The 27,246-nt window shown below is 43.6% G+C and overlaps 1 protein-coding gene across 2 annotated transcripts in view; it reads left to right on the top strand.

Moving 5' to 3' along the window:
- Window positions 1-21,179, top strand: part of gask1a (golgi associated kinase 1A) — a 74,976-nt gene extending 53,797 nt beyond the window's left edge. For both annotated transcript variants that reach the window (XM_037074554.1, XM_037074553.1), the window contains exons 4-6: window positions 11,804-11,926; window positions 16,270-16,373; window positions 18,828-21,179. In XM_037074554.1, the coding sequence (XP_036930449.1) occupies window positions 11,804-11,926; window positions 16,270-16,373; window positions 18,828-19,014 (414 nt within the window). In that variant the 3' untranslated portion in view covers window positions 19,015-21,179. The remainder of the gene's footprint in view (window positions 1-11,803; window positions 11,927-16,269; window positions 16,374-18,827) is intronic.
- Window positions 21,180-27,246: the final 6,067 nt, after the last annotated feature.

The following is a 27,246-nucleotide window of genomic DNA, read 5'->3' as shown; positions in this document are numbered from 1 at the left end:
TGGCAAGAGTGTGATCATGGCAGAACAAGTCTTAGAGAGTAGTGCTGGTAACAAATACATTTTTGTCCCGGGGTCCCAACTCTGATTCAATTCAGATCAATAAATCAAACTTTATTCATATAGCACCTTTCAAACTAGTCAAACCACAAATACAGTGATTTACGAAAATGTGGGATGTTTAAAGGAGAACAAAAAAATGTATTTAGAGACTAATGCATACCAAGACAATACAGGCACTATAATATGGGTAATTAAAAGAAAAATGAAGATAGACAATAAAAGCCAATACAAGCAACAATGACAATACATTTATTAAAAATATATGTAATTACAGGAACAGTATAAACCCAATATCAAAATAGGCAAAAATCCTGTCACAGTTTTGTGTATGGATGTATTTAATAGTTAAGACAGGCAGACTATCCTCTCACATTCTCAGTCCTTAATTTCTCATAACCATCCTTTAGTTCACTCCTCTCACTCATGCTTACTGGTAACTGCTTGTCATTATCTGGGTCCATCAGTTTACTTCAGCTGCTCACATCAGCTGGACACACTATCCAAATGCACAGAAACACACCTTCAGTGATAGCCAAGATATCATCTTGCTGCTGTCTTTTTAAATACAATTGACTCAATCAATCAATCAATCAATCAATCAATCAATCAATCAATCAATCAATCAATCTTTGTTTGTATGACGCTTCACAGAGATTAAAAACAACAACGGAGATTAAAACAGCAAAGAAAATCAAGAAAAGAAAATCAAAATAACCGAACCCCCCCACCCCCACAGACATGCACAGAGACATACACATACGCATCTGCGTTGCCATGATGTTTTCCAGGCTTGTATACGATATCATATCCATATGCTCTCAGTGTTACAGCCCATCACTGAATACGAGGAGAAGCCATGTTAGGCACCGCCTTCATCTCGTTAAAGAGGGATTGCAAGGGTTTGTGATCAGTGCAAATGACAAACTTTCTCCCATACAGATATTTGTGGAAGCGCTGAATGCCAAACATCACTGCCAGACCCTCTTTGTATAATTGTGAGTAGTTGGATTCAGCTGACGTCAGCGTCCTCAACATGAAGCTGATGGGTCACTCCTGTCCATCTGGCATTCGATGCGATAACACTGCCCCCACTCCATAGGGCGAGGCATCACAGGACAGGATCAGGTCTTTAACACTGTCATAATGCACTAACACTTCAGAAGATTGCATCAGGCATTTGTATTCCTCAAAAGAGTTCTCTTGTTCTGTTCCCCATTTCCATTTAGTCTCCGTTTTTTGGCCGGAACCTGTTGTAGTAGTTGAGCAGACCCAAGTACGCATGCAGCTCAGTGACATTAGTGGGTGCTGGGACTTCCTGGATGGCCATGACTTTGTGTGGCAGGGGATGGAGTGGCATCCACTTTATGTCCTAAGAACTCTGCTTCCTGTTCCATGAAGGCGCATTTGTTGCATTTTAGACAAAGGCCGGCGTCCTGCAGCCATGCCAGCACCTGGTTCAGCATTGCCAGATGCTCTCTGTCATCTCGGACAGTCAGCAAAATGTCATCCAAATATACAGCCACATTTGGGATGCCAGCCACCAGACTCTCCATTAGATGCTAAAAAATGGCTGAACAGGAAGAAACCCCAAATGGCAGATGGTTCACCTGGAACAAACCTTTGTTTGTGTTAATAGTGACATAGGGCTTAGATGCTTCATCCAGGATCACCTGTTGATATGCATGGCTCAAATCCAGTTCACTAAACTTTTCACCACCCGACAACTTCTTGAACAAGTCCTCCAGTTTTGGTATTGGACACTGTTCCAACTTTGACACCACGTTGACTATGAGCTTGTAATCTCCACAGATACGCACTGAATTGTCAGGTTTCAACACAGGAACAATCGGTGCAGCCCACTCAGAGAATTTCACAGGCTCAATTATCCCCTGATTGCTGAGTCTCTCCAACTCGACCTCCACCTTCTTTCTCATAACATAGGGGATTGGCCGGGGTTTATAGAACTTTGGAGCGAACCCTTCTTTTATGTATATTTTTGCTGGTTGGCCCCTCTAGGTTCCCAGTTCCTCTTTGAAAACATCCTCATTTTGCCTTAACAACTCCTGCAGTGTCATTTGTTGTTCTACGTTGTTTACTAACACACAGTTCATTCCCAGCTCCTTAATCCATGCTCTGCCCACCAGGTTTGGCTCTGGCCCTGCTACAACCACCACTGGAAGCTGCTTGATTTGGCCTTTGAACTGCACAGTTACTTCTGCTGCAATTAGTGTAGGCACTCTCTCACCAGTATATGTTTTAAGAGTCAGTGAACAATCTTGCAGTTCTGGCGTACTCCCTGCAGACCATAACTTAGCATACACAGTCCTTGACATAATTGTCACACTGCAGCCCGTATCCACCTCAAATTCCACCATGTTACCATTTAGGTTTAGCTTAGTGGTAATTGGGTCTATTTTTGATATTTTTGGCTCTGTCAGATTGTGCAGTGTAAACACTTCCTCTTCACTAGAGAGGTGCACAGGGGATTCACTTATGTGGTGTGCAGACTGCTTTTTATCTCTTTTTACCCCTTTGCCAAACTGCTTATGCATCTTCTTTAAATGTCCTTTTTTACCACAGGCATGGCACTTTTCATTGATAAACCAACAGTCTCTTGCCACATGTTCACCCCCACACCTATAACACTTAAGTGGTGTCATTTTGCCCTGCCACGTCTGTCCTGCCCCCACATTGTGCACTGGCAGTTGTGCTCCAGCTTTACTCACATTACTGTCCATCGTTTTAGGTCACAGTTGTAGGTCCCCCACATCTCTGCTTGCGGTCTCGATGGCTTTCAATGCCTTCTCAAAAGGAAGCTCCGGCTCCGCCAACAATCCCCGCTGGATGCGATCATCTGATATGCCTCATACGAGTCAGTCGCGCAGCATCTCCTTCAACTTGTCCCCATAGTAAAAGTGTTGAGCCAGGTCTCGTGGCACGGCTACCTACTCCATCACAGACTCCTTCTCCTCGTCCTCGAGTTAAACTTGAATCTCCGGACTATCTCACTGGGCTTTGAGTTATAATGTGACTGTAGCAGTTTAGCCAAGTCCTCATATGACTCATCACCAGGCTTGTCTGGGCTTAGCAAGTTTCTCATCAAACTATATGTCTGGCTGCCCACTGAGCTCAACAATATTGCCCGCTTCCTTCCAGTGTCTGTGATCCCATTCGCCACAAAAAAAATGTTCCAAAATTCAGCTTACTCCTCCCAGGTTTGAACCTGGCTGTCGAAAGCCATGAGTGTCCCCACCATCGCTGTGGCCATCTCGCTGTTGTCATTAGCGTTGTCCTTAGCATTGTTGCTATTGTTAGCTCCATCGATGCCTGACATTAACCGAGTTTCCACGTAGTCGAACTCACAGGCTGTTCTCTCATCCTAACAACTCCCAGTGAGCTCTCCAGGTTTCCTCATTGCCAAAATGTAATATCATATGATATACTGAAAGAATGGACAGACACGGGAGGTCAGTTGTGGCTGGTTTACTGGGAACACTTCTCAGTACAGGAACATGTCGAGAGGTCAACAACATGCCAGTGGTGGCGCTATAGACTGACTACTGAGTAAACAACATTTGGCCTAGGCTATGCTGCCACCTAGAGGACATCACTCAACATTGCACAACATTCTCAATCCTTTACACTTAGGATGTCAAACCTGTTATCCAGTGGCAGATCCGGAGGAGGAGGAGGCCCAGGATGGACGAGCCCCAACACCCCTGTGCACCACTGACCAGGGTTCCCCAAGCCTGAGTGGAGTTGTGCTTGCCGGAGCCTCCACTCCATCCTCTCAGATGAAGCACAGCGACTCCGTGGGACGTAGGCAGGAGGTGGAGGGTGCCGATGTCTTGGGCTAGGCTCCCTGGTGGTGCCAGCAGGACGCGGCTAGTGCTGGTGCCAGAGTTTCGTTGGTGACAGAGCTGGTCCACAGCAAGGTGGTGTTGTTTGTGGTCGTCATGCTCCGGTCACCAGCGCCGGATGTTCTGAGGTGGGACATCAGCTTCACCTGGGTCGAGGCGACAGTAGAGAAATCCATAAGGATTTTGTCCGTGTACAGTAGTCAGGAGTGTTCTGTCCTGACTCAACAAACTTTGCTCTCTGTGTCACTATTTTCAGAAATAATTAAAACCAGATGAATCCACAATGAAAACTAGACATTAAACACACTCAGCACACGGAAATAAACCGGAAGTCCTGACACAAGTCCTGAGTGTCTGGACTCCATGGGGGAGTTCTTCTTACTGCTGCTTACGGCAGATGCCATTCAATCACAAAATATCCCTGTAAGGGTCAGAGTGGTAGGAATTTAATTTAACTTTCTTAAAAGACTCAGTATCACCAATTATCTGCTGTAATTTATGTAATATTATGTGCTGTAATAAACATTTTCTTGCCTTTATTCTCTAGTCTCTCTTGATTGAAATATATTATTTACTTTTTTAAGACCCCTTGGAACACTGCAGTTGTCCCAGTGCTGGCATGCACTCACATTGCTTTGGTTGCAGCCAGTCCACAGCATGGTTACCTCTTGTACATGCATCATCACAATGGAGAACAATGCAGAGAACAACACAGAGAGCAACACTGACTTTTTTGTGGTTTATTTTGTGTAGTTTTTGTCACATTCCTGGATTTTTTGATTAAGTAAGATGGCATAATAAGCATGATTATACATCATGTTCACATTGTGCACCCATACTTGTGCTCCTGCATGAGCAATTGGACTGTGCCAAAGCACACCTCTTCCAACTGTGCCAGGGCTAATGATGTGCACCATGTTTAATCGTAGGAGTGCTCACACTTGAATTTGGGGGCAAACATGCTTGGGTATGATACAGATTGCCTAGTGTGTGTCTTGCCATGTCTCCCTATTGCCAGTAGTAAGAGTGTGCAGGTGTGTGTGCGTGTATGTAGTATGGGGGGTGGGAGGGAGGGGCTTTCTTTATTCTTTATTATTGTTCTGTCTTTCTTGTGTAAAGCACTTTGTGCTGCATGCCCGTGTATGAAAAGTGCGCTATAAATGAAGTTGATTTGATTTGATTTTGATTTTCCTTGAGACTCAAGTAAGTCACGACAGTCTCACCCATAACAACAGCTCATAAAACCACAAAATGTTGTCTTTACAGTAGCCCCATTCAGACTGCCCTTTCAATGTGGAAATCATGCTCCGATTCTGTGCATCGCCGTCTGTGTGAAAATTACAGCTGGTAATGCTGATGTTCAGTGGTAGTGTAAGTCAATATTGGGTCAGTCTCCACAGTGGTGGACCACACTTTGGACCACAATCATTCGTGTGTGATGGAAATGTGACAGCAGGGTGAGAAGGCTCCTCAAATCACCACACCAGTGAGAAGAAGCAAAGAAGGTGCAGATTTACTGCACAACAGAACCTTCTCTATCACACTGGAGTGAGAGCACTAGGGTTGTGCGACTCACACAGACATGCACAAATGTGCTGATGTACACAAACCATAGACAAACTCAAAGTCATTTTAGATATACTGTATTACATTCAAATCAACTTCAAGACATTTCAAAGCAAGCTGAACCAGTGAGCTCTGATATATTCTTGTGTACGATCATTTCTCATTTCTAAAACTGGGAAGAGTGTCTTGAGAGTCTTGTCCTATGAAGTCATTTTTCAGGTACAATGCCATATTCACTGATTCTGTCCTTTCAAATGTGGATTTTGAGTTGTTTTTAGTGCTTAGGTGTCACCTCTAAGGAATTAAATGTTTTCTTTTTTCATTTTTCTTGACATGGACCAATTAATTGATTATTTGTTAAAATAATCAGCAGATTGATCAATGATGAGAATGTCTTTTAGGAGCCAAGATGTCATCTTTTGCCTGTCTGCTGGTCTCGACTGGTAAACGTTGCAAGTTTCTTTAATTTTTCTTATTTTCTCAAATTTACTCAGCAAATGATTTGAGTCCAGGTCATGTAACCTGACTCCACAACTTAGCCTGTAAATGTCTATGACAAATACCAATGCTATGGAATGTTGGCCAGCCCGACCAGCCGAAAGCATCTGGAATTGCTGACCTGGGAGGCCCAAAGTATTAGCAACACTTAAGATATGCTTATTGCACTTTTAACGTCACAGCTTATGTTTGGTTCCCCATTAGAATTCAAGGTCACCACAACTCTGTCTTCCTAAACAACTACAATCAGAAACAGATTCAACTTTATTTCCAAGAATGTTGACATATTCTGTAAATGTGAGTATAGTGAACTAAAACTATAATACAAACCTTAATTTAACCTATTTAACTACTGACTATACAAATGCTGAATGTGTATGGTATGTATACAGTCTATGACTGCAGTTCAAAGTGAGTCAAGTGCAGGAATTTAATAATAAACTGTGTAGTCAAAATGCCATAAGTTGAATTTCTTGAGCCGATGTCATGCAGGGTAGAATTTCCCCAAATCACAGGCATGTCCTGGGACAATTTCAGTAAATCCAAAGTCATTATAGACTATGACTACACGAGCAGATAACTAACTGAGATGATGAGCCAACATGTCCTTTTACAGTGGAAATTGACAGATGAGAGGAAGACCATCATGACAGAGACACTCAAACTGTGAGTGATATTTCCAGCAGCAAAACAAAAACATGACATGTTCAATGTTATCACATCAAGTCTGTAAGTGCAAGAGACTGCAGGGCCACTGACAGACAGCCCCAAAGGATATAAATTGCAATTTGATTACCTCTAAAGTCTAGTTCTAAATATTTCTGTATTATGATGTTGTTGAATATTACTTTTGGCCAACACGATTCAAGTAATTTTATAATAAAGTAATTGTTTTACACATTCATAGGTCCTACAAAACATCTGTATTGCAATAATTTGTGGGTAATTAAATCAGTAAAGTTCAGGGAAGTTAGCAGCCCAAGCAGACTCCCTGGAAGTCTGCAGAGGGCCCTTGTGGACTGGATGAAATCTGATGGTTCTCCAGACTGGGGACCTACCGTGAATGCACCTCAAAAGTCCACAAGTCTGCAAGTGTAGTAAAGTCTGGAGATTTGGATGCAGACTCAGTTTCGTTGTTTATTTGCATCTTTCCAAGAATCACACTGCCTCATCTTTGATTGGTGTTAAATTCCTGTGTCTCTTACAACCCAATCTTCTGTTAGAAAGAGGGTGATGGTAGCCTATGTGCAGCCTGAGAGGCAAATCTGAACACAAAACGATCCACAAATGTAGAAACCTGCTGGAAATGATGCCTTTGTGTCAATAGCTTCCATAACACTAAGAACTGTATGGTTACATTGTAACCTTGGTTCTCTGACTGAAGAGACTATCTCTCCACTCTGTTACATATTCCATATGTACGGGATGTGACCCCCGCTGCTTGTCAGGGTACTTGGATATTTCTTTAAGACACACCAGCTTGCCTGGCCACGCCCCATTGCGTAGCTATAAAGCACCTGTGCCAGCGTGTGATCACTGATATCACTTCGAGCGAAACGTGTCTCCGAGCGGCCAAAGGACTGGAGAGATAGTCTCTTCACTCAGAGAACCAAGGTTACAGTGTAACCATATGTTCTCTATCATCTCGAGACTATCTCTCCACTCTGTTACATATTCCATATGTACGGGGTAGATCTTTAAGACACCCCGTGAGGAGACGGTGCAACCCACAATCCCATGTGCAACAAACAAACTATTTACAAATGTACACTATATACAATTCCCCGGAGTAGGCCCTGCAAGGTGCTTGGGCCGGCCATAGGAGGGAAAGGGCTGCTGGGGAAGCCCGCAAGACGCAAGGCTGACCCGAGGGGGACAGGCAAGGGCCCCGCAATACGCAAAGGCCTACCATCGGGCCACGCCCAGCACACGCTCACCAAAGATGGGGCTGGTGGCCACATTCAACCGGTAGAACCTAGTAAAGGTTGACTGAGACGACCACGTGGCAGCGGAGCATATGGAAGCAGTCTCAGTCAGAAGTCAGAACTCAGTCAGAAAGCTGGGTTGGGGCGGAGAGCCACACTCAAGCCGTCTGGGGAAAACTGACAGCAGTCACCATGGAAAGCCATTTGAGGTCAGCGCCCCCAAGAGGTTCGAAGGGGGGATGCAGAAGGGCCCCGAGGATGATGTCCAAGTCCCAAGGAGGAACTGCCGGACCGGCGGTGCGGACAGTAAGTTCGAAGGAACAGGGAAATGAGCACACAGTCCTCCGTACTCAGTGCAAATTCCCGATGCGCGCTGCCTTGACTGCTGCCACCAACCCTTGCAGTGTTACAGCGGCCTTCTGTGCCTCAAGCTGGGACTGCAAGAACTGCAGGATCTCCTGAGCTGAGGCCAAATAAGGGGCCACCTGGTGAGACACACACCAGGTGGTAAACACCTGCCAACGGTATGAATAAGCAGCCCTCATGGATGAAGCCCTGGGCATGCTGGATTGTCGCCAAGACAGGCTCCAGTAACCCTAAGGCCAGGAGCCTGTCCCTCTCAGGGGCCAGGCCACCAGCCTGAACCCCTTCTGGAAAGGGGTGGAACAGGGCTCCGTTCGCCTGGTAGAGCAGGTCCCTCTGGTGCGCAAGCTCCCAAGGCAGTCCGTCCAGTAGGGGTGGAATCGCTGAGAACCACAGCATGTAGGGCCACAGAGGAGCCACCAGTATGAGCCACACACACTCCACCAGAACTCTTCAGAGAAGAGGCTGGAGAAGAGTGAAGGGAAGAAAGGCGTAGAGACCACCTGAGGGTGGAGTCTCCACTCCCCCGACTGGGGCCCTCCCCTTGACATGGTGTCTGCCACGGAGTTCAGTGCCCCGGCACGTGCACAGCTCTGAGCAAGAGGAGGTGTGGGTGAGCCCACTGCCACAGGATGGTCGCGAGCTTGCACAGGGCAGAGGAGCTGAGGTCCCCCTGTCTGTTGATGTAAGCGGCCGTCACTGTGCTGTCGGTGCGGACAATGATGTGGTGACCCCTTAGTCTTGGCAGGAAATGAAGCAGAGCGAGGAGAACCACCTTCAGCTCTAGTACATTTATGTGCTGACACAGCCACCGGCCGGTCCAGACACTGTTGACACCATGGACTTCGTGTATGGCGCCCCACCCCAAAGAGGATGTGTCTGTGTACACCTGTTGGCGATAGATCACTGGACCCAGGGTTTGGCCCAGCTTGATGTTTGCTGGGACCCTCCACCACCGGAGGGCCCTGTGAAGCCTCCGAGAGATCACCACTTTTGGTCTTGTGGGACCTCTGAAGGCATAAGCCCAAGCCCAGCAGACATCTCTGCACAGGCCGCATGTGTAAGAGGGCAAGGAGGACCACCTGCACCATGGCTGCCATTAAGCCCATAAGGTGAAAGCAGAGTCCCCAGTTGACCAGCGCATGCAGCTGGAAAAGGGTGAGGCAAGTCCTGAAAGCCTGCTGCCTCTCCAGGGTCAAAGGGTTATCTCCAGAGGGCCCCTCCCTTATTGCTTCCTTCTCCAGGAGAGTGGACAGCTCCGCCTGCAAAACTACCCTCTGTTGAGGATTGCCCACCGCTGTAAAGGTGGGTGTCCTTGTCACTGGTGGCTGATGCAAAAACTGGATACGGTATCCATGGGTCATGGTTGGGTCTGCCCCCAGGGCCAATCAGGCCGCCCTCCAACGGCTGGGGGCCCAGTGGTTGTCGGGGGGGCGGGCCTGGTGGGCTGCCCAGGGGCGCCTGGAGGAACTCTGAGCCTTAGCAGGTGGTCCTCTCCCTCTGCCCTGTCGGCGGTACCTGCGCTGCCAGAAAGCCTCCAGCTGGAGTCTAAGGTCCCCTTGACCCCATGTCAAGGCTTCTGGTGCTGGCTGGGGCCGAGATGGTCTTGGCCTCCCCGAGCCCATGACGCGCCTGGCCAGGCCACCCGAGACCTCCTTCACACAGTGGCGGCTCTCCTGAGCCTGCTGTATCAAGCCAGTAGCGTTGGGCCCAAACATCGCGGTGGATTCCACCGGCACCTTAATCAGGCAGTCTCTATCCCCCTGCTGAAGCTGGGACTGAGACAGCCACAGGTGGCGCCTAACCACCCAGAAGGAAGCTAAGGCACTGCCTGCTGCCTCAGCCTGCTCCTTCACAACTGAGGAGAGGCATGAGGAGGCCATCTGCAGCTCCTCACCTACACTGGTGTCCACCTGAACTTGATGAGATAAGTCGCGGAGGTAAAGTGCCAAAATAGCCCCAGTATTGGCCAACCAAGTCTGCACTGCCACAGCCTTATGTAGCTTAGCGAGCAGACTATCCATAACCCTGCAGTTCTTGCTAGAGCAGGTGGCACTACCAAGGATGGAGCTGGAGGGAGAAACTAGTGGAATGAGGGTTCAGTCCACTGGGGGAAGTGGTCCACAAGCAATCTGGTCTCTGTCATGCACGTTGGAAAAACGGCAACATGCCGCAGACCACCTGTGGGTAGCAGCTGGAGACTGGAACTGCTGACACAGCAGCTCTTTAAAGTCAGGTAGGAGGGGCACCTGGGTTGATGCAGGGCGCACCTCCATACCCTCCTCAAACCTAGAAGATGTGGCCCCAGGGTTCTCAGGGAGGGCAACACCCAGAGCCCTTGAAGCCCTGTTAATCACCTCCTCAAACTGGTGGGCCATCACCCCTCTTGTTACTTCTCTCACTGTGTGCTGTGCACAAGAGAGGTCGTTGTCATCGGAGGAAAGGACAGTTTCCACATCCACGTCCTCCTCCTCGGCTTGTTCTTCCTCCCTGCCTAACCCCGAAGCCGGGGGCGGGAAAGAGCTAAGCGGAGGCCAGCCAACCATAGGCTGAAGAGGAGGCAGTGGAGCCTGCCAGGCTCCTAGATACTCCCTCCTCCCCTCAGAGGCTGCCACCATTCTTCCAATTTTCTGCCTAGGCCCCTCAGAAACATGGGAGCCCGCACGCTTTGCCTTCTCTCGCTCTTTTCTCTTTTTCTTAGCAAAAAAGCGACAACCCACACAGCAATGTCCCTCCCGGTCTGCCATATTGCCAGGGGCCGGAACCCAGAAGTACTTCACAACCTCCTGTTTACCTGCTAGCAGGTAGCACCGCAGCTCTCTTATTATTTGTTGTTAAGTGTACTCTGCGTGCCAGCCGCTGTGAGGGCCGTACTATCACAAGGGGATGGGCGGGAGAGTGCTTGAACTGGGAGAGGTGTTCTCCGCCGAGCGTGTTAGCCCGCGAGCCGCGGGCAATACGCCGGGGAGAAGACTCCACCAAGGCCGGAAGCCAGAGACCTCCAGCTCGCCCAGACCAGGTGCACGGTGTGTAGCTACCCCACCGAGTGCATCAGCTCATGAGCGAGCAATACGCCGGGTAGAGGGCACTGCTGCCAGGAGCCAGAGGCGGGATGATGGCTCGCTGAGACAGGACAGAAAGAGTTCTGTACAGCAATCCAGGGAGGCTGCCAGAGACAGACGCCCCGACTTACTCCGGTAAGCGGATACACAGCTGTACAGGTTCCTCTCTTTCCTACTTTTTCCTTCTTTGTTTTTTGTTTTTAGTTTTTCATAGATTGTGTGACACTGACGCACAAGTGGAGATCAAACAATCAGTGATTACACGCTGGCACAGGTGCTTTATAGTTACGCAATGGGGCGTGGCCGGGCAAGCCGGTGTGTCTTAAAGAAATATCCAAGTACCCTGACAAGCAGCGGGGGTCATATCCCGTACATATGGAATATGTAACGGAGTGGAGAGATAGAGAACAACACTATATCTCACTGTCAAATTAATTACTTTTTGTGTGTTCTTTGTCTTCTGGTGCAGGTTAATGACCGGTTGGATAGGTACTGCTGTGGTTTCACACCTGATCCGACAGACATGTGTGTGGAGAACCTGCTGCACACCAAGTGTGGCAACACTGAGGACCTGCTGCTGGTTCACATCCTGGTACATATTACAAACAGTACTAACGTTATTTCAACTTCACAGATAACACAGATTAAATCAGGGCCCGTATTCACAAAGAATCTTAAGGCTAAAAGTAGCTCCAAACAGGTGAATTTAGGAACAACTCCTAAAAATACTGGGCATGTCAGTCGTTAATTTAGGACTCCTAATTTTTGAAAATAAGAGTTATTCACAAAATATTTTAGGCCTAAAAGTTGTACCTAAGTCTGGGACACCTTAGAAGTAGTCCAGAGGACTCCTAATTACCTAGTCACCTAGTCACAGCTGAATGTTTTGGAGAAGCTAAATGACAGGAAATTATTAAAACGATGTCGGATGGACCGCAAAGGGATTGAAGTTGTGGTTGGACACAAATACGTCCCCAACCAACTGAAACTATCCAATAACGCCAGAGTTAAAATGTTTGGCAACACTCTGGTATTTGGCTATAGGGAAAATGTAGCTCTTCACACAGGACTAGTTTTACCTGGGGACCTCAAGTGATTTAGAAATGATCCCACCACGACTGTGTTTCGTGCAGCGCATTCACACAGGATAAGCGAAGTCTGTGTTTTAACTCAAATTTACTGACATTATCCCCGGGTCGATCACACCGGAGCACTTGCTGGAGCAGCACAATGGTTTGATATGGATATTTTTAATATAATAACTGGTGAGCCTGTTGAAAGATGGAAAAATGTTCCTTACTGCATGCTGCCATGCATGTAATCAATCTAATCATCTTTAGAGATTTTGCTCTTCTGATGAGCCTCCTGAATTTGCACCCAAAATGCTGTCAAAACTTTCATTTATAATTCCCAACGCAGCCTCCATAATTCTCGACCAGGGAAAAGGCAGAAACAAGGCGTGGAAAACTCAAAAAAACCTTAAGAAAAACAAAAAACAACCCCAATTCGCACAGGACTAATATTATCACATGACCTCTGTATTTGGTGAAATATGGTGAGTAATTTGCAGTGGAATTTTTACATTACAAATTACAGACATGGCAGAATCACGCGGTATTAAGATCACAGACGACCTCCACAATTATTACAAATTACTGGAGGTTATACTAGTCCTGTGCAAATACGGCTTTTGTCAATCGGAAAAAGTTGCATTCCATCAATACACAAGTTGTCAGTGACACATGTAACAATATACTGTACATTGTTGCAAAATGGCCTGGATCAACACACGATTCCCAAATTTTAATGGAGTGTGGTTTGATGCAGCTTTTCGAGCAAAGGCTGCTTTTATTGGCAATTCACGTTTTTCATTGCAATCTTCTAATTTGTCATTTTTGTCCGAAGCGTTTTTGGGGTTTTTTTGGGGGGGGGGCACTTATTTCTTCTCATAAATACATTTCTTCATCCAATATCTTTTTGTCATGGGCTTGTAGCCAACTTCCTTATTTTCACTTCATGCATTGCATGGCTGCCCTGTCACTCAACAACCAATCACCGTTGCCACCACTTCTAAGCGCGTCCTTATAAAATGACATCATCCATACCAACAGAGTGTTACTTTTAGTTTAGTAGTTCAGTGTTTTCATAACTAAGGTCTCAGCGGCTTTGTGAATTACTTTTAAGAACGACTCCTACATGAAAACGTTTAGTCTGATTTAAGAGTACTCCTAACGTTAAGATAAAAGTCTTTGTGAATATGGGCCCAGATTTATTCTCTTTGTGCCATTAGGAGAATTATTTCTGTCCCTAAGGCCTTTGGGATGTTTTCTTTTTATTTGCAGTGCCGGAACAAAGACTAATTTATTCTTTGTTAAAGGACACATTTACTGATCTGTGCTTTCTCCCTTGCCACACATATTTGTTGTTTGATTTACAAACTATAAAAGTCACTTTGTTGTTTAGTCAAATATTCGTTATTAATTTAAGTCCACCTGGCTGGCCGCGTTTTTGGTTGTTCCATGGCAACACAGGAGAATGGATCTATAGTTAAATGATACAACAGACACATGTATTACACATTCAGTAGTGTTGGTGTATGTCTTTTCATAGCTAACAACAAACATCAGCCTGGCAGCTGCTGGTTGCATGCGATTTACTACATTTAAAAATAGATAAAGCTGTTTGTGGTAGAATCAGGCAGAGCATTTTTCATTCTGCAGTCATCTTAAAGGTTCCAACATCACTTATCTGCTGACACCTCACTGAAATAGAATTTATGCTTTTTTTATAGCCTACAAATAATCGATTATTGAGGCTGAGGTCAGTGCTGATACTGGTAGTGTTATGGCATAAACATATTCATGTCAGGTTAGGGGTTTAAAGGGGAAAACTATGGAAAGGGGAGGTGGACCCAAACGCAGTTACACACGGGAGACAAGGATAAAGGGGAACAAAAGGCGAGCTTTAATTTAAAGCTGATGGCAACAAAAACACAAGGAGCATGGAAAATGAATCAAAGACAAAAAACAAAGCAGCAACGCAACAGCAAAACAAAGTAGCAAAATAAAACAGTTCAACAAAGTGCAAAGAAAAAGGCAAAGTACGAATCAAACATGTAAATCTCAAAACCAAAACATACCAGACAGGAAGAGCATGGACAACCAAAGACAGAATACAAACAGAAAACAATGACCGGACAGGGAGAGAAGGGAACACAGAGACTAAATACACAGACATTGATTACCAAACGAGGAACAGGTGAGGAGAGAGAGGAGGGAGGAAGCCAGGTGTGATAACGAGGGGGAGGAGCACAGAGGAACAGACCAGCAGGGAACAATACTGACAGACAGAGGGAGACAGAGGGCAGACCACAGGAAAGACTTAAAGGACAAGAGACACAAGAGGGAATGGAAAAACAAAACATGACACAAGACATGGAAAAACAAAACAGAGGACACAAGACATGATACAAAGACATGAGAAAATAAGACAAAAAAACATAATCAGAGCATAACACCAGGACATGACTCTAGAGTCATGACAATTCACAGATTATATTATTGGCCAATACAGCTTTTTTTTTTTTTAATCGATCTGTGGAATGCCGTTATCAAACACTTGCCAACTGTGACAAAGAAATATATACCAGAGGCTAATTTCATCATGTACTTTTTACTCTCTACTGGTATTTACAATGCATGGCATGAGAGAATTAAATTCATTCACACGGTGTTTAAAGCAATGTTCATTTTTTTCAGCATCGAGCTGTACTCTGACCAATGATTATCCCGTTAAGGCTGTAATGAGAAACATGTTAATGTACAGTAAGAACTGGGCTCTCCTAGTGAAGAAGTTTATACGATGCATTATCAGAGTGTTAAAAGTGTTTTTTCTAAAAAAGCCAGATGCTTCCCCAGAAAGTGACAAACAAGAGAGAGACACTTTCCCATGTCTATTTTCTCACCTCCACACACCTGGCCACACCTGTGTACAGAGTAGTAGTAGTGTGTGTGAGTGTGGAATTGTTGGTTTAAGTTACAGAGGGTTACAGAAATATTCAGATTCCAGTGATTGAAAGGTATGGGGAAGGGGATTCATGGATGACATGGATGACTCCTCAAGAGTGAAGCTTAGACATCTGGATCACCCCCTGGTGGCTTGCTGCAGTATAGGTCATAAACAAAGCTGCCCACAAGCAGATGGGATATTGGCCAACTAAAAAGAGTATACCTCAAATACATTTTTCCCATAGAGGATATCTGTAATTCTAGGTTGTATCACGTGATGTGTGTTCAAGAGTTATTTCTCAGATTAGTTTGGTTTTAATTATTCAATTGATGCCAGAAACCAAAATGGGATGGGACATATCAGCTGAGCCCTCTCTATGATTAAGTGGAGTGGGTGTATGGGCGGTAGCATTACTAGATGGGAAAAAACCATCATACCCTTACCCATACCATGATCATATTTTGGATGAAAATTGTTGTCAGTAAGTCATAAACACAACAACAAATAGACGCACGTGTATATTAAACAAAACATATTTAAATAAAATCGTTTTAAAATAAATAAGGGGGCTTGCTTTTGCATTCCAAACAGCTCAACTAGAAGACAGCATACATTTGTGAGAAAGTTCAAGCTCCATCTCCAAGTCTCTTCAAATCACAGGAGATTCAGGATCCATATTTTCGCATTCTGATGATTGTATTCCTGGACAGCATAGACTTAAACCAACTTTTTATCTAAGCATCATAAAATTACAATTTTCATACATTATGGCTTTTTGGTATTATTGATCAAAAATTGTACAGAAACGTCACCAGCATTTGCTTCCTGGATATTTTTCCTTCATTTTTGTGAAGTGAGATGTAATGTTTGAAATATTCTCATCTACAAATGTTGCATCCTGCTGACAGTGTATGTGTTTTTTTTCAGGTGAAGAAGGCAGATCCCTCTAGACTGGTGTTCATAGACAATGCTGGCAGACCCCAGCAGTCCAGTGACAACCTCAACTTCCGGCTGGTGGAGGGCATTGATGAGTGAGTTTAGAGCTTTAGATTTATGAAGCAGTAGCTTTATGCGAATGTAGTTTTTGCTTCATTCTGGCACCCAGGCTTGATAAATTAAACCATACAGAGTGCAATGCTTATTTGGACTCACAGCAGGCATTAACACTGATTTAAGGAAATGTTTCAGGAAAATAAAACACTAACAACATATTTCCCTGCTGAACAGCACTCCAATCGGCAGCACAGAAATGTCCACTGGGAGCTTGTTAGGGGTTTGTTACAAAGTGCGTCTGATTAGATTCATGTGCATTCAATTAGCAAGCTATTCATTATACTGAATGAATCAGGTCTGATAAAGATTCTCCTTGTCAGCCACTTAGGATTACAAAGTTGCCTTATAACATGCTCTTAATTATGTTAACCTGGACAGGAAACTGAATGGAAATAGAATTTTAAAGTCTCGCTGTGTAATGTGAGCAATTGGTTCTTTTCCAAAGGTAGAGTAATTCACTTCAGTTTTTTTTTGTTTGTTCAATAAAACAATTTCTTGGAGTGAATTTGTATAAACTCTGCTCAGTAGTTTTTTTTTTTAAATGATCATTATTCTATTGCTTGCATGAACTGAAAAGGAACCATTCACAATTAATGACCATGGTGGATAAAATCATTTCAGAAGACTCACAATTACACTACATTACTTGTAAGAAGGGCTTTAAATACTTTTGGGGTAATTACAGGCATTCAGTGATCTGAAAGTGTAGGTACCATTCATTTTCTGCATAAAGAACATCAAGTTACTGGAACTTGATATTATATTTGTTTAAAAACCCAAAGATGTAAGTCTGCAAAACATTCAGTCAATTAGCTGAGAACTGATATGCCCCACTAATGGCAAAGGTTCTGATAAGCAGTTTAAAGATATACTAAACATGATTTCCTTGAAAAACAATGTGTAATGTCTGCCCTCTGCTTTAATCTTTTCATTTTCTTAGAATTTTGCTGTGTTCAGGATGTGTCTGAGGCTTTGACCTTTGGGCAGTGATCTGTAGTCCCCTGCCAACAACAGCACACAGGGTGTGAGGTCGGGACTCTCTAAAAATGTAGCAACCAGGTTACATCACTGTCTCCATCTCTCTTCTCTGTGCTCTGGCTATAAAGGATGTATAAAGACTTGCTGTGTTGTTTGACTGAGGGCAGGGCTACAAACACACACAAACACAGAGCAGTAAGGCCAACAGCTGACAGGATTAAGCCTTTACCTTGGCTACAGTCACATAAAATCCAACAATGCAGCTCCTTCCTGCATGGTTGCGCAGAGGTGCGGGAGTGTTTTTGTGCTTCAGAACTGCACCATTCTGAGACAAGCATGAAATAACATTTGACATCTCTGAATCACAGCGTTCTCTCTTCACTCACTCTCTAGCTCACTCAACCACCGATAGTCTCCCTCACATAGTATACCTTTAAATCACCAGCAGTTTAAATCACTTTTTTATGTTCTTGAATTCAGCAACCATGGCATACATTTTGTTACAAATGTGTAGATACATTTTGTTACAATTAGTTTATCATATTTGGCACAATTATGAATAAGAATGGCTCTCTCAAAGTACTACTCGGATGCCTATAGTTTTTCCAAATAGTTGTAGCCACTCTCGTTTATCAAATGTCACTGTTTCCCCTAAAGCCACCCCTTTTAAGTGAACAGTGAAAAATATAGATATAACATAAGTGTTTCATGAATTGCATTCAAGTCATAGACATTTTACTTAGATAACATATTTCATAAAGAGGGTAAATAGTAAATCACACAAAGCAGGGGAAATTGGTGTCACCTTGTGTAATGTTCACAATGCAGATCAGTAAATTAGTACTGTTAACCTGGTTCACACAAGATTTTCTAAATGGATGTCAAAGTTTGAATCTGATCAAAATCTTACCCCATCATTATACCAGTTATTATTTCACAGATAAAGCAAATAACCCCTACCACCTAAAAAAGAACAATTAGGTATTATGATGAACAGAGCCATGAAACCTAATTCCTTTCAAAAAAACATAATTACCATTCTCCATTTCCATTGCTATACCAGGTCTTCCTAACTTGCTATAGCACTGGAGCACTGTAGTATTACTGTAGTAATGTTCTGCGCCTGTGGCTCAGGGGTAGAGCCTTGTTATCATAAGGTCCCTGGTTCTTCAATTCCACTGGTCTGCATGTCAAATTGTCCAAGATACTGAACACCAAACTGCTCCTGATTTGCTGGCCACCACCATCCATGTATGTATGAATTACTGTTAGTGACTTTGGATCAAAGTCTGATTTTCTTTTCTTTTTTTTCTTTTTTTTTTAATAATTGCAATATATAGAGAACATTGCAACCTGATAGCTGCTAGAGAGGCTTAAAGCATTAGTAATCTTGTTTTTTAGATTTTAAACGAGTCAGTGAAACCCGTCAAATTTAATTCTGTTTCTGTTGTCAGGTTTCCAGAGAGAGCAGTGTCCGTGCTCCAGTCAGGCTGTCTGGAGAGTCTTCTTCTGCACTCCCTTTACACAGACAAGGAATTCTGGGATAGCCAAGGTGGGGCCAGCAGTCTCAGGCTTCTTATCCGCACTGTGGAGCAAAGAGGAAAGATTCTCCTCCAGCACATCAGGGACAAGAAATTATAGCTCAAGAAGGACCTGTGATGGAGCTGAGCTGACCAAAAAGAAATAGAAAACAAACTCAGAAATAAATCATGAGTGTCGTCATCAGTGATGATGATATTGTAAATCATCATTTACATTAAATACAACAATCCCAGGGACAACCTTAGGATCCATGGACCAATCTTTTACAGATTAAAAACCCAAAAGTGGTGAGATCAGAAATGTTCCTTCAGCCTCCAAGCCTCTGAGTGGGTGTTGCCATTTGCATATCTGATTGGTAGCACCAACCAACACAGGAACACAGTATAAAACTTAGCTATTAGCTGTAGCATGCAAGTGAAGCACACACACAGTGTTCAGTTAGCAGGAGTGTTGAAGAGCACAGACAATAGCACTTTTAAGCTCGTAAATGTTCTCTTGTTGACAAGATAACAAATTCACTGGCCCACAGTGTATGTTTCCACCATGGACATAAAATAGGAACCGGATTAAGCGTCAGAGATGGGTCCATGTTCATTGTTATTAAAGCTGCTCATTAGTGCATGAAACCAAACAGTTGGATTCCTGAATATAAAATTGGCCAGCTCTGCTGCATAACTTCTGCAGTGTGGGGCTAGAGTATACCCACCAGAGACTCTTGCTGGCTGAGAGGATTGCATAATGTCTTGGCTCTTCTTGACCTTCCAAATATTATCAGACCAAATGGCTCAAATTCTTACAGTGAAACATGTCATAAAATGTTTCTACCATTTTACCATAAGCTTGTGTGAAAAAAGTATTTTTGAATTATGTTCTTATGACACAGTTTGGCCACCTTTTTAGCTTAGCTTCAAAGACTGATCCATTTCCTGCAGCATCGGTTTCCACTGGTGGAACTGGTTAGCTAACATTGACACTGCATGAAAAGCAGGATTTTGGTCAGTAAGCAGCACTGGAGATTGTCGTGGAAGTTCAGGTTTACAAGTGCACACAGCGATTTGCAGGCAACAGCAAAAACTGCCGTGAATCATCTGAAACTGACATGGGCCTTGCTTGGCAGTTGTCCCCCTATGACCTCCCTCCCCCTAATTCTAGGGGAGGCTTTAACATGTAAATGAAAATGCTGTGAGCTATACAAATGCAAATCAGGGTAGCAGGGGGAGTTTTACCCCAGGTGACCTTTTTCTAAAAGGTCTTAACTTCATTTTAAGAAAATCTCTGGTATAAACAGATCAGGCTCAGTATAGCCGAATTATAGACTGCATTTTAGCTTGATTTATTTAATATAAGTATGCTAGATTAATTACTGTGTCACTGTCAATGGCCAATGTTATGTAAAAAAGATACACAAAATGGTTTATTTATTTATTTTTTCTCTCCTGGGAACAAGGTAAATATAAAACGCCAGTTGTTAAGAAGTTAAAATTTGCATGAAATCTTTTGAGATAAGATATTAAAATGTATAAATAATTTCTGTTTAAAATGTGTGAATTTCTTGGGTTCTGAATGTTTAAAAGAAGTTAAAGAAGAAGAAGAAGAAGAAGAAGAAGAAGAAGAAGAAGAAGAAGAAGAAGCCGAGAGTTAATGGCGTCGAGCAGCTAACAGTGGACTGTGTGTGTCGTCAGTGTCATGTTTTATCACTAATGGACTGTCAGCTGTTGTCAGACGACATGCTGCGAGTGTGTGAGCTGGAGTCTCCATTGAAGTGTTTGTGTTGCTGTGAGCATTTTGTTTTCACAGAACAACCTTGCCTCATTAAGAGGCCATGACCTCCTATTAGCTCTGATCTATGTATGCAAGGCGAGATTTACATGATGCTGATAATGAAGCCATTGTGTTTAAGTAACTTTTATTGTTTACGCCTTCCTTGTTTAATTTTAATGTGACTTACGTATTATTTATACCACTCTCATTTTATTGTTTTCCAGCTGCCTGGATATTTTTAGGGATTTCAATAAGAAGTAGACAGACAACCAGTAGCATTGTGACAGGTTAATGCAAAGACAAATAACACCATCACTGAACCAATGCATAAGCTAGAAGTGCAAACAGTTATGAATGGGGGCCAAGCCCCCCCTCGCGACTCGGACCCCATGCACCACAGAACACATGGACGTTTGCCCCAAAGGATGACGGGCTTGGGGCAAAAATGAGGACATAGGCCATTGTCTGAGCCGTGGTACTCGCTGTAATGGGTAGTGCACTGGAAGTGCAAAAGGCTGAATGTGTGGCGATTTGGATTTGTTGTACTACATCATGCCCACTTTGACCAGTCATTACTTAACTATATGGCTGGCCTCAGGAGTGACACCACATCAGTACTGTTTCATTACATTTCTATTACTGCAACAAAAAGTGAGAGGGACAAGGAAAAATGCATTTATGTGGATTAGTGCGTGGTGACTTAACAAAGGAAAAGTGCAGCAGAAGTGGGCGGGGCCTATGTCAGAAAACCTACCTCTATTTGGGAAATAAATGAATATGATGTTTATAAATGTGTTCTTTAAAATGTGGAAGTTAAAGGCAAAGACGCATTTACATCCGTTATAGTGCCACCTACAGGCCAATTTGCACCAAATTTGGCATAAAGCCTCTGGATGACTTCAGGAACAGTTGACTGAAGTTTGATGGTGAAAGCCTTTAGTTGACCGAAATATGGAACAATATGTGTTTTTTAGCTAGCAAAAAAGATTGTTTGGTCATAACAAGCAGATTTTTTGGTCTGCCAAATTCTTTTAAACCTTTCATCAGACACATCTGAAGATTCTATGTGTAAAGTTTCGGGAAGATTAGAAATTAAATTGTAGTAGGAGTTCTGTGTCCTATTCTATTTTGTATAGTTTGGCTGAAATTAATGATAGTTGTTTACCTTGTAATAAGCCACGCCCACATTGGCCAGTCATGACCACCTTAAAGATATGGCCTTAGGATTGGCTCTACATCATACCAATCAAATTTCTTAAAAATCGGTGTAGCCATTCAGGAGATATGAACGTCCCATATTTTTAGTGCCCCCTAGTGGCCAAAATTCGCTAAATTTTGCTCATCCCTTCCCAGTGTCATGGCAACCAACGATCTCACATTTGGTGTTGATAGCATTTAGTTTGACCAAGATATCAAACAGTTTACATTTTTATAGCTAGCTACAGAAATTTGTTCGTTAATAATTTACGCATTTTTAAAAAAATTCTTTTGATAACTTTAGATCAGGTCCAGCTGAAGAGTTTACGTGCCAAGTTTCATGCAGACCGGACAAAATCCCAAAGAGGAGTTCAAAAAAGTACGTTTTCCGGTTTTTGTGATTTTGCGAAAAAACTTTCTAGGCGGCCATTGCAAAGTGATTCAGCTCCATTCAGGGAAGCTGAGGATACAAGGATTTTTGAATGTGCGACATACAGTGTGGGAGTTATAGGCAAAAACGTGTTGGCCTAGGTTATAGCACCCCCTGCAGGCGGATATATGTCGTTTTTTGTGTCTGAGGTACGTGTAGGTGTATGCACCAACACTCCAAATTGCACCAGAAATCGGTTTAGCCTGCAGCACCACTTTTAGCTGGAGTAAAATAAAAATCTTTACAATTACAGTAGGCTTCTAGCACCACTGGTCCTAGGAAACATACGTCTTCTTGCATACGTGTTACCTCAGCCCCTCGGGCTTGGCCCCCTAATTATGTAAAATTCTGCCTTTGCCTTTTACATTTTTGTGTATGTTAGGTGTGAAAAAGTCAAGACCAAAGAGAGTTACACTCTCCCACAGAAAACACTGCTCCTGCATCACCTGAAATGCCTGGTTTGGAGTGGAGCATTAACCTCCATAATTTCTGTGCATTTTCATTCAAGTGCTTCATAAAATATTATATTATAAAACATATACACTCCGGTCAGTCAGCAGCCATACAATTGTTATTGTGATTTAGAGAAATTGAATAGTAAAAACATTGTATTTGACTTACATAAAATGTCCTGCTCTAGTCTTGCTTGCGAGGGTGGTTCAACTTGTTCCGCCTCTGTTTCAGTACCAGAATCAGGCTCCAACATGTACGGTTGTACCGCAGCCATGGTTAGCAGTGGTTTGCAAACCATTTAAAGACCTTACAGGATGCCTTACAGACATGAGTGGCAATCTACAAAGCTGTTGTGTTTGTGTATTGGGACATGCTACAGAAATATTATCATCTTGCCATTAAAGGGTACACAGAGGACAAAATGCATTTGCTCTGGAAACAGAATCAAACATAAGCCTCAAGGTAACGAGTGTGTCAGTGAGTCTGTTGGACTGCTGTTGGAAAGCATCAGTACATTCAGGCCCTCATGTGAATTCATGCTCATTGTATAATCATCTGCACCAAATTAAATGTCCCTTTTGCTCTGTAGCTGTCTGTTGACAAGGGATGTTTGTCACTTCCAGCATCTCACCAAATGTCACCTCACAGAGGGAAATGAGACAAATTATTTACCCGCTCCTCTGCAACAGTCATTAGCTTATTTTTTTGGGGAAAATAAGCTTCCATCCATCCATCCATTGTCAACCGCTTAACCACAGTTGGGTTGCGGGGGCAGCAGCTTCAGCAGCGAGCCCCAGACTTCCCTTTCCCCGGCCACGTTGGCTAACTCTGACTGGGGAATCCCCAGGTGCTCCCAGGCCACAGAAAAGATATAATCCCTCCACCTGGTCTTTGGTCTACCCCTAGGTCTCCTCCCAGTTGGACGTGCCAGGAACACCTCCCTAGGAAGGCGCCCTGGTGGGATTCTCATTAGATGCCCGAACCACCTCAACTGGCTCTTTTCCACGCAGAGAAGCAGCAGCTCTACTGCGAGTCCCTCCCGGATGGCTGAGCTTCTCACTATCTCTGAGGGAGACCCCAGCCACCCTGTGGAGAAAACCTATTTCAGCTGCTTGTATCCACGATCATGACCCATCACTAATGATCATAGGTGAAAGTAGGAATGAAGATTGACCAGTAGATCGAGTGCTTTGTGTTCTGGCTCAGCTCCCTTTTCGTCACAGCCGTGGGGTGAAGTGCATGCAGCACAGTTTGCCACTCCTGTTTGCCACTCCTTCAGCACCGACCCCCAACCCATACGCAATGTTGAAGAGGCATGTCAACCAAGACAGCTCCTCAACACCCAGAGCCTTCAGCATTTCTGGTGGTATCCCATCAATCCCTGGGGCTTTGCCACTGTTGAGTTGTTTGACTACCACAGTGACCTCACCCAGGGAAATCGGCGAAGATACCCCGTCATCCTCCAGCTCTGTCTCCATTACAGAGGGTGGTTGAGTGGGATTCAGGAGGTCACCAAAGTGCTCCTTCCACTGCCCTATGACCTCCTCAGTTGTGGTCAACATCCTTGCTGTACACAGGATGGTTCCCTGTTTCCCCCTCCTGAGGTTCCGGACGGCTTTCCAAAAGCGCTTTGGTGCCACCCGAAAGTCCTTCTCCATGGCCTCGCCAAACTCCTCCCACACCCACTGCTTTGCCTCTGCCACAGCTGCAGCTGCTGCCCTTTGGGCCCATTGGTACCCCAAAACTGCCTCAGGAGTCCCCTGGGACAACATGTCTCTAAAGGATTCCTACTTCAGTCGGACAGCTTCTTCTTCTGCTCCTCTCTTCACCCAAGTGTCCAAAACGCATGGCCTCAGATCAGATACGATCACAAAACCAATCATTGACCTTTCGGCCCTCTGGTACCATGTACACTTATGAGCATCCTTGTATTCAAACATGGTGTTCATTATAGACAGACAGTGACCAGCACAGAAGTCTAACGATAGAACACCACTCGGGTTCAGACTGGGAGGCCGTTCCTCCCAATCACGCTCCAGGTATCTCCGTCATTGCTGACGGGCACACTGAAGTCTCCCAGTAGGACCACGGAGTCCTCCACTGGTGCCCCATGTAGGGCCCCAGCCAGGACCTCCAAGAAGGTTGCATACTCCGAACTGCTGTTCGGTGCATATGCACAGACAACAGTCAGAGTAATCCCCTCAGGCATAGAGAGGTGACCCTCTTGTCCACTGGGGTAAAATCCAATACGGTGGAAAATAAGCTTGTTCTATGTTCTATATGTAATTTTTATTAAAACATTTTACAGAGAGTAGATTAATTGATTGATTTGGATGTCTGTTTTTATGAAATAAGCTTTTCTGCTTTTAATAGAAGGATTAAGATGTGATTAGTCGTAAATTAGTCAAAGAATGTCTCTGGTGATGTGTTTATAGCAAGGAAAAAAAATTGTCTCTTCTTACTTAGTAAAGAAGTTTTTGAAACAAAAAGGCGCTTTTAGAAAATCAGAATCAGAAATCCTTTAATGTCCCGCAGACGGGGAAATTTGTTTGTCACAGCAGCAACAGAATATTACAAAAACAGAAACATATTACAAGAACAGGAACAATAGTAGAAATAAGCAATACAATTAAAAAGGGAAGAAATAGACATATACATATTTACATGACATAGTGCAAAATTAACAGCATTTTTTTGGTTTGGTTTGGTTTTTTTATACATAGATTTTAAATACACATAACAAATATGGAATAAATATGAGTGTTAGGAAAATTGACCAGATAGAGCAAAAACAGAAGTGACCTTGTGCAGACATACTGCACAGTACAGGGTACAGGGTGAGGTCTATAGGTTATTGGGAGCAGTGCTGGTTGTAATGTCTGACAGCAGCAGGAAGGAAGGACCTGCGATACCTCTCCTTCACACACTTAGGGTGTATCAGTCTGTTACTGAAGGAGCTGCCCAGTTTTTCTGTGGAAATATAAATATTCTGCTTTAACTGCACAAGGACTTATGGCTGGGCAGATCTTTTGGAAAAATGTATTAAAAGAGTCAGTAATAAGCACCCAGATAGTATAGGACTACTGGATAGACTAACCCCGTCATTATTTTCTCTCTGCTTGATTCCTTTCACAACATATTGGCAATTGCCTATCTGTTTATCTTAACCTCACCTGAACAGCCACTAGTCTATAAAAACGTTATGTAGGCTAATGTTTTATGTGTTTAAATCAGATCAAATCAAAATAAATGAAAATGATAGTATTTACCACATAGTTCCAACAGGTGGGGCTGCAAGGCCATAATTATGGCATTTTATATCGTAAGACCTATCCGTGGAGCTGTGACAATAATAAATGCGGCTTTGGTAACTGAAAGTCACAGTAAGAAATTCACTAACTCTCAAACAGTTTGTTTGTTATGTGACACCACAGAATGTACTTTTGAGAGATGTCCTATTTTCAAATTCAGTTTATTCTGAATGTCCCAACAAGTACCTCAGGATATAAAGCTATTTAACTACATTTTTCCACAACTGCTGGGATTGACATATATTGTGAGAAGTATTTTTCTAGATGTTTTTTTCTCTTATATCTTGAAAGGCATTGAGGGTGAACCCTCATTTCAAATGATGCCTAGAGCACATTCCATATAAAAAAGAACACAACACAGCTCAAGAAAAGCTGATTCTGCCCAATATGGAAGCATCTATTAAAAAAAAGCCAGTGCTGTTCCAGGATAACTTTCTGGTATCACCTCTTTTTAGATAACTCCACTACCACGTTCATTTTCAACAATTACAAAAACAAGATATTAAAACTTCTTCTTCCACATATGAAATTAAGGTAATTGAAATGTATCAAAATTCAGGTATATGCCTGATGTTGTGGGTGCGAGGGGGTGTAAGGTTTTTCACATTCACTTATGCACACAGCAGCGTGTGCCTGTAATCCACCTCTAAGGGATGAGCTCAAAATGTTTTGGTGGGCGTATTCCTAGTCACCTTCTGAAGATATGAAGATATCAACCAAGCTTTGTGACAATTGGAAAAATGGTTAATGATTTGGGGCCAATATTCTCTAAGCCCCACCCTTTGCAAGAACATTTTGCTTGACGGCAGCCATGTTTTTTGACCGATCATGCTCATTAATAAGAGAAATTATTAGCTCGGTCCTCCAATGCCATATACCAAATTTGGCGATGATAGCATAAATATTTCAAAAGTTCTATTCTATTGGAAGTTTACACCCTATGTTATAGCGCACCCTATATGTTGAGCTCAACATGCATTGGTAGGCAGATTCCCAGTACAGTTGTGAACCTACCCACCAAGTTTTGTGACGATAGGGCAAGGGGTGTGGGTGGGAGTTATGGCTAATCATTTCTAAGCCACGCCCATTGCGAAAATACATTGGTCTGTGGCGGCCATGTTTTTTGACCAATCTGGCTCCTTTATAGTATAAATATACCTTTTAATACCTTTTTTAATT

Source organism: Acanthopagrus latus, chromosome 17 (genome assembly GCF_904848185.1).
Source record: "Acanthopagrus latus isolate v.2019 chromosome 17, fAcaLat1.1, whole genome shotgun sequence".
In the NCBI taxonomy this organism is placed as follows: Eukaryota; Metazoa; Chordata; class Actinopteri; order Spariformes; family Sparidae; genus Acanthopagrus; species Acanthopagrus latus.
This window is presented reverse-complemented; position numbering and strand designations above follow the sequence as displayed.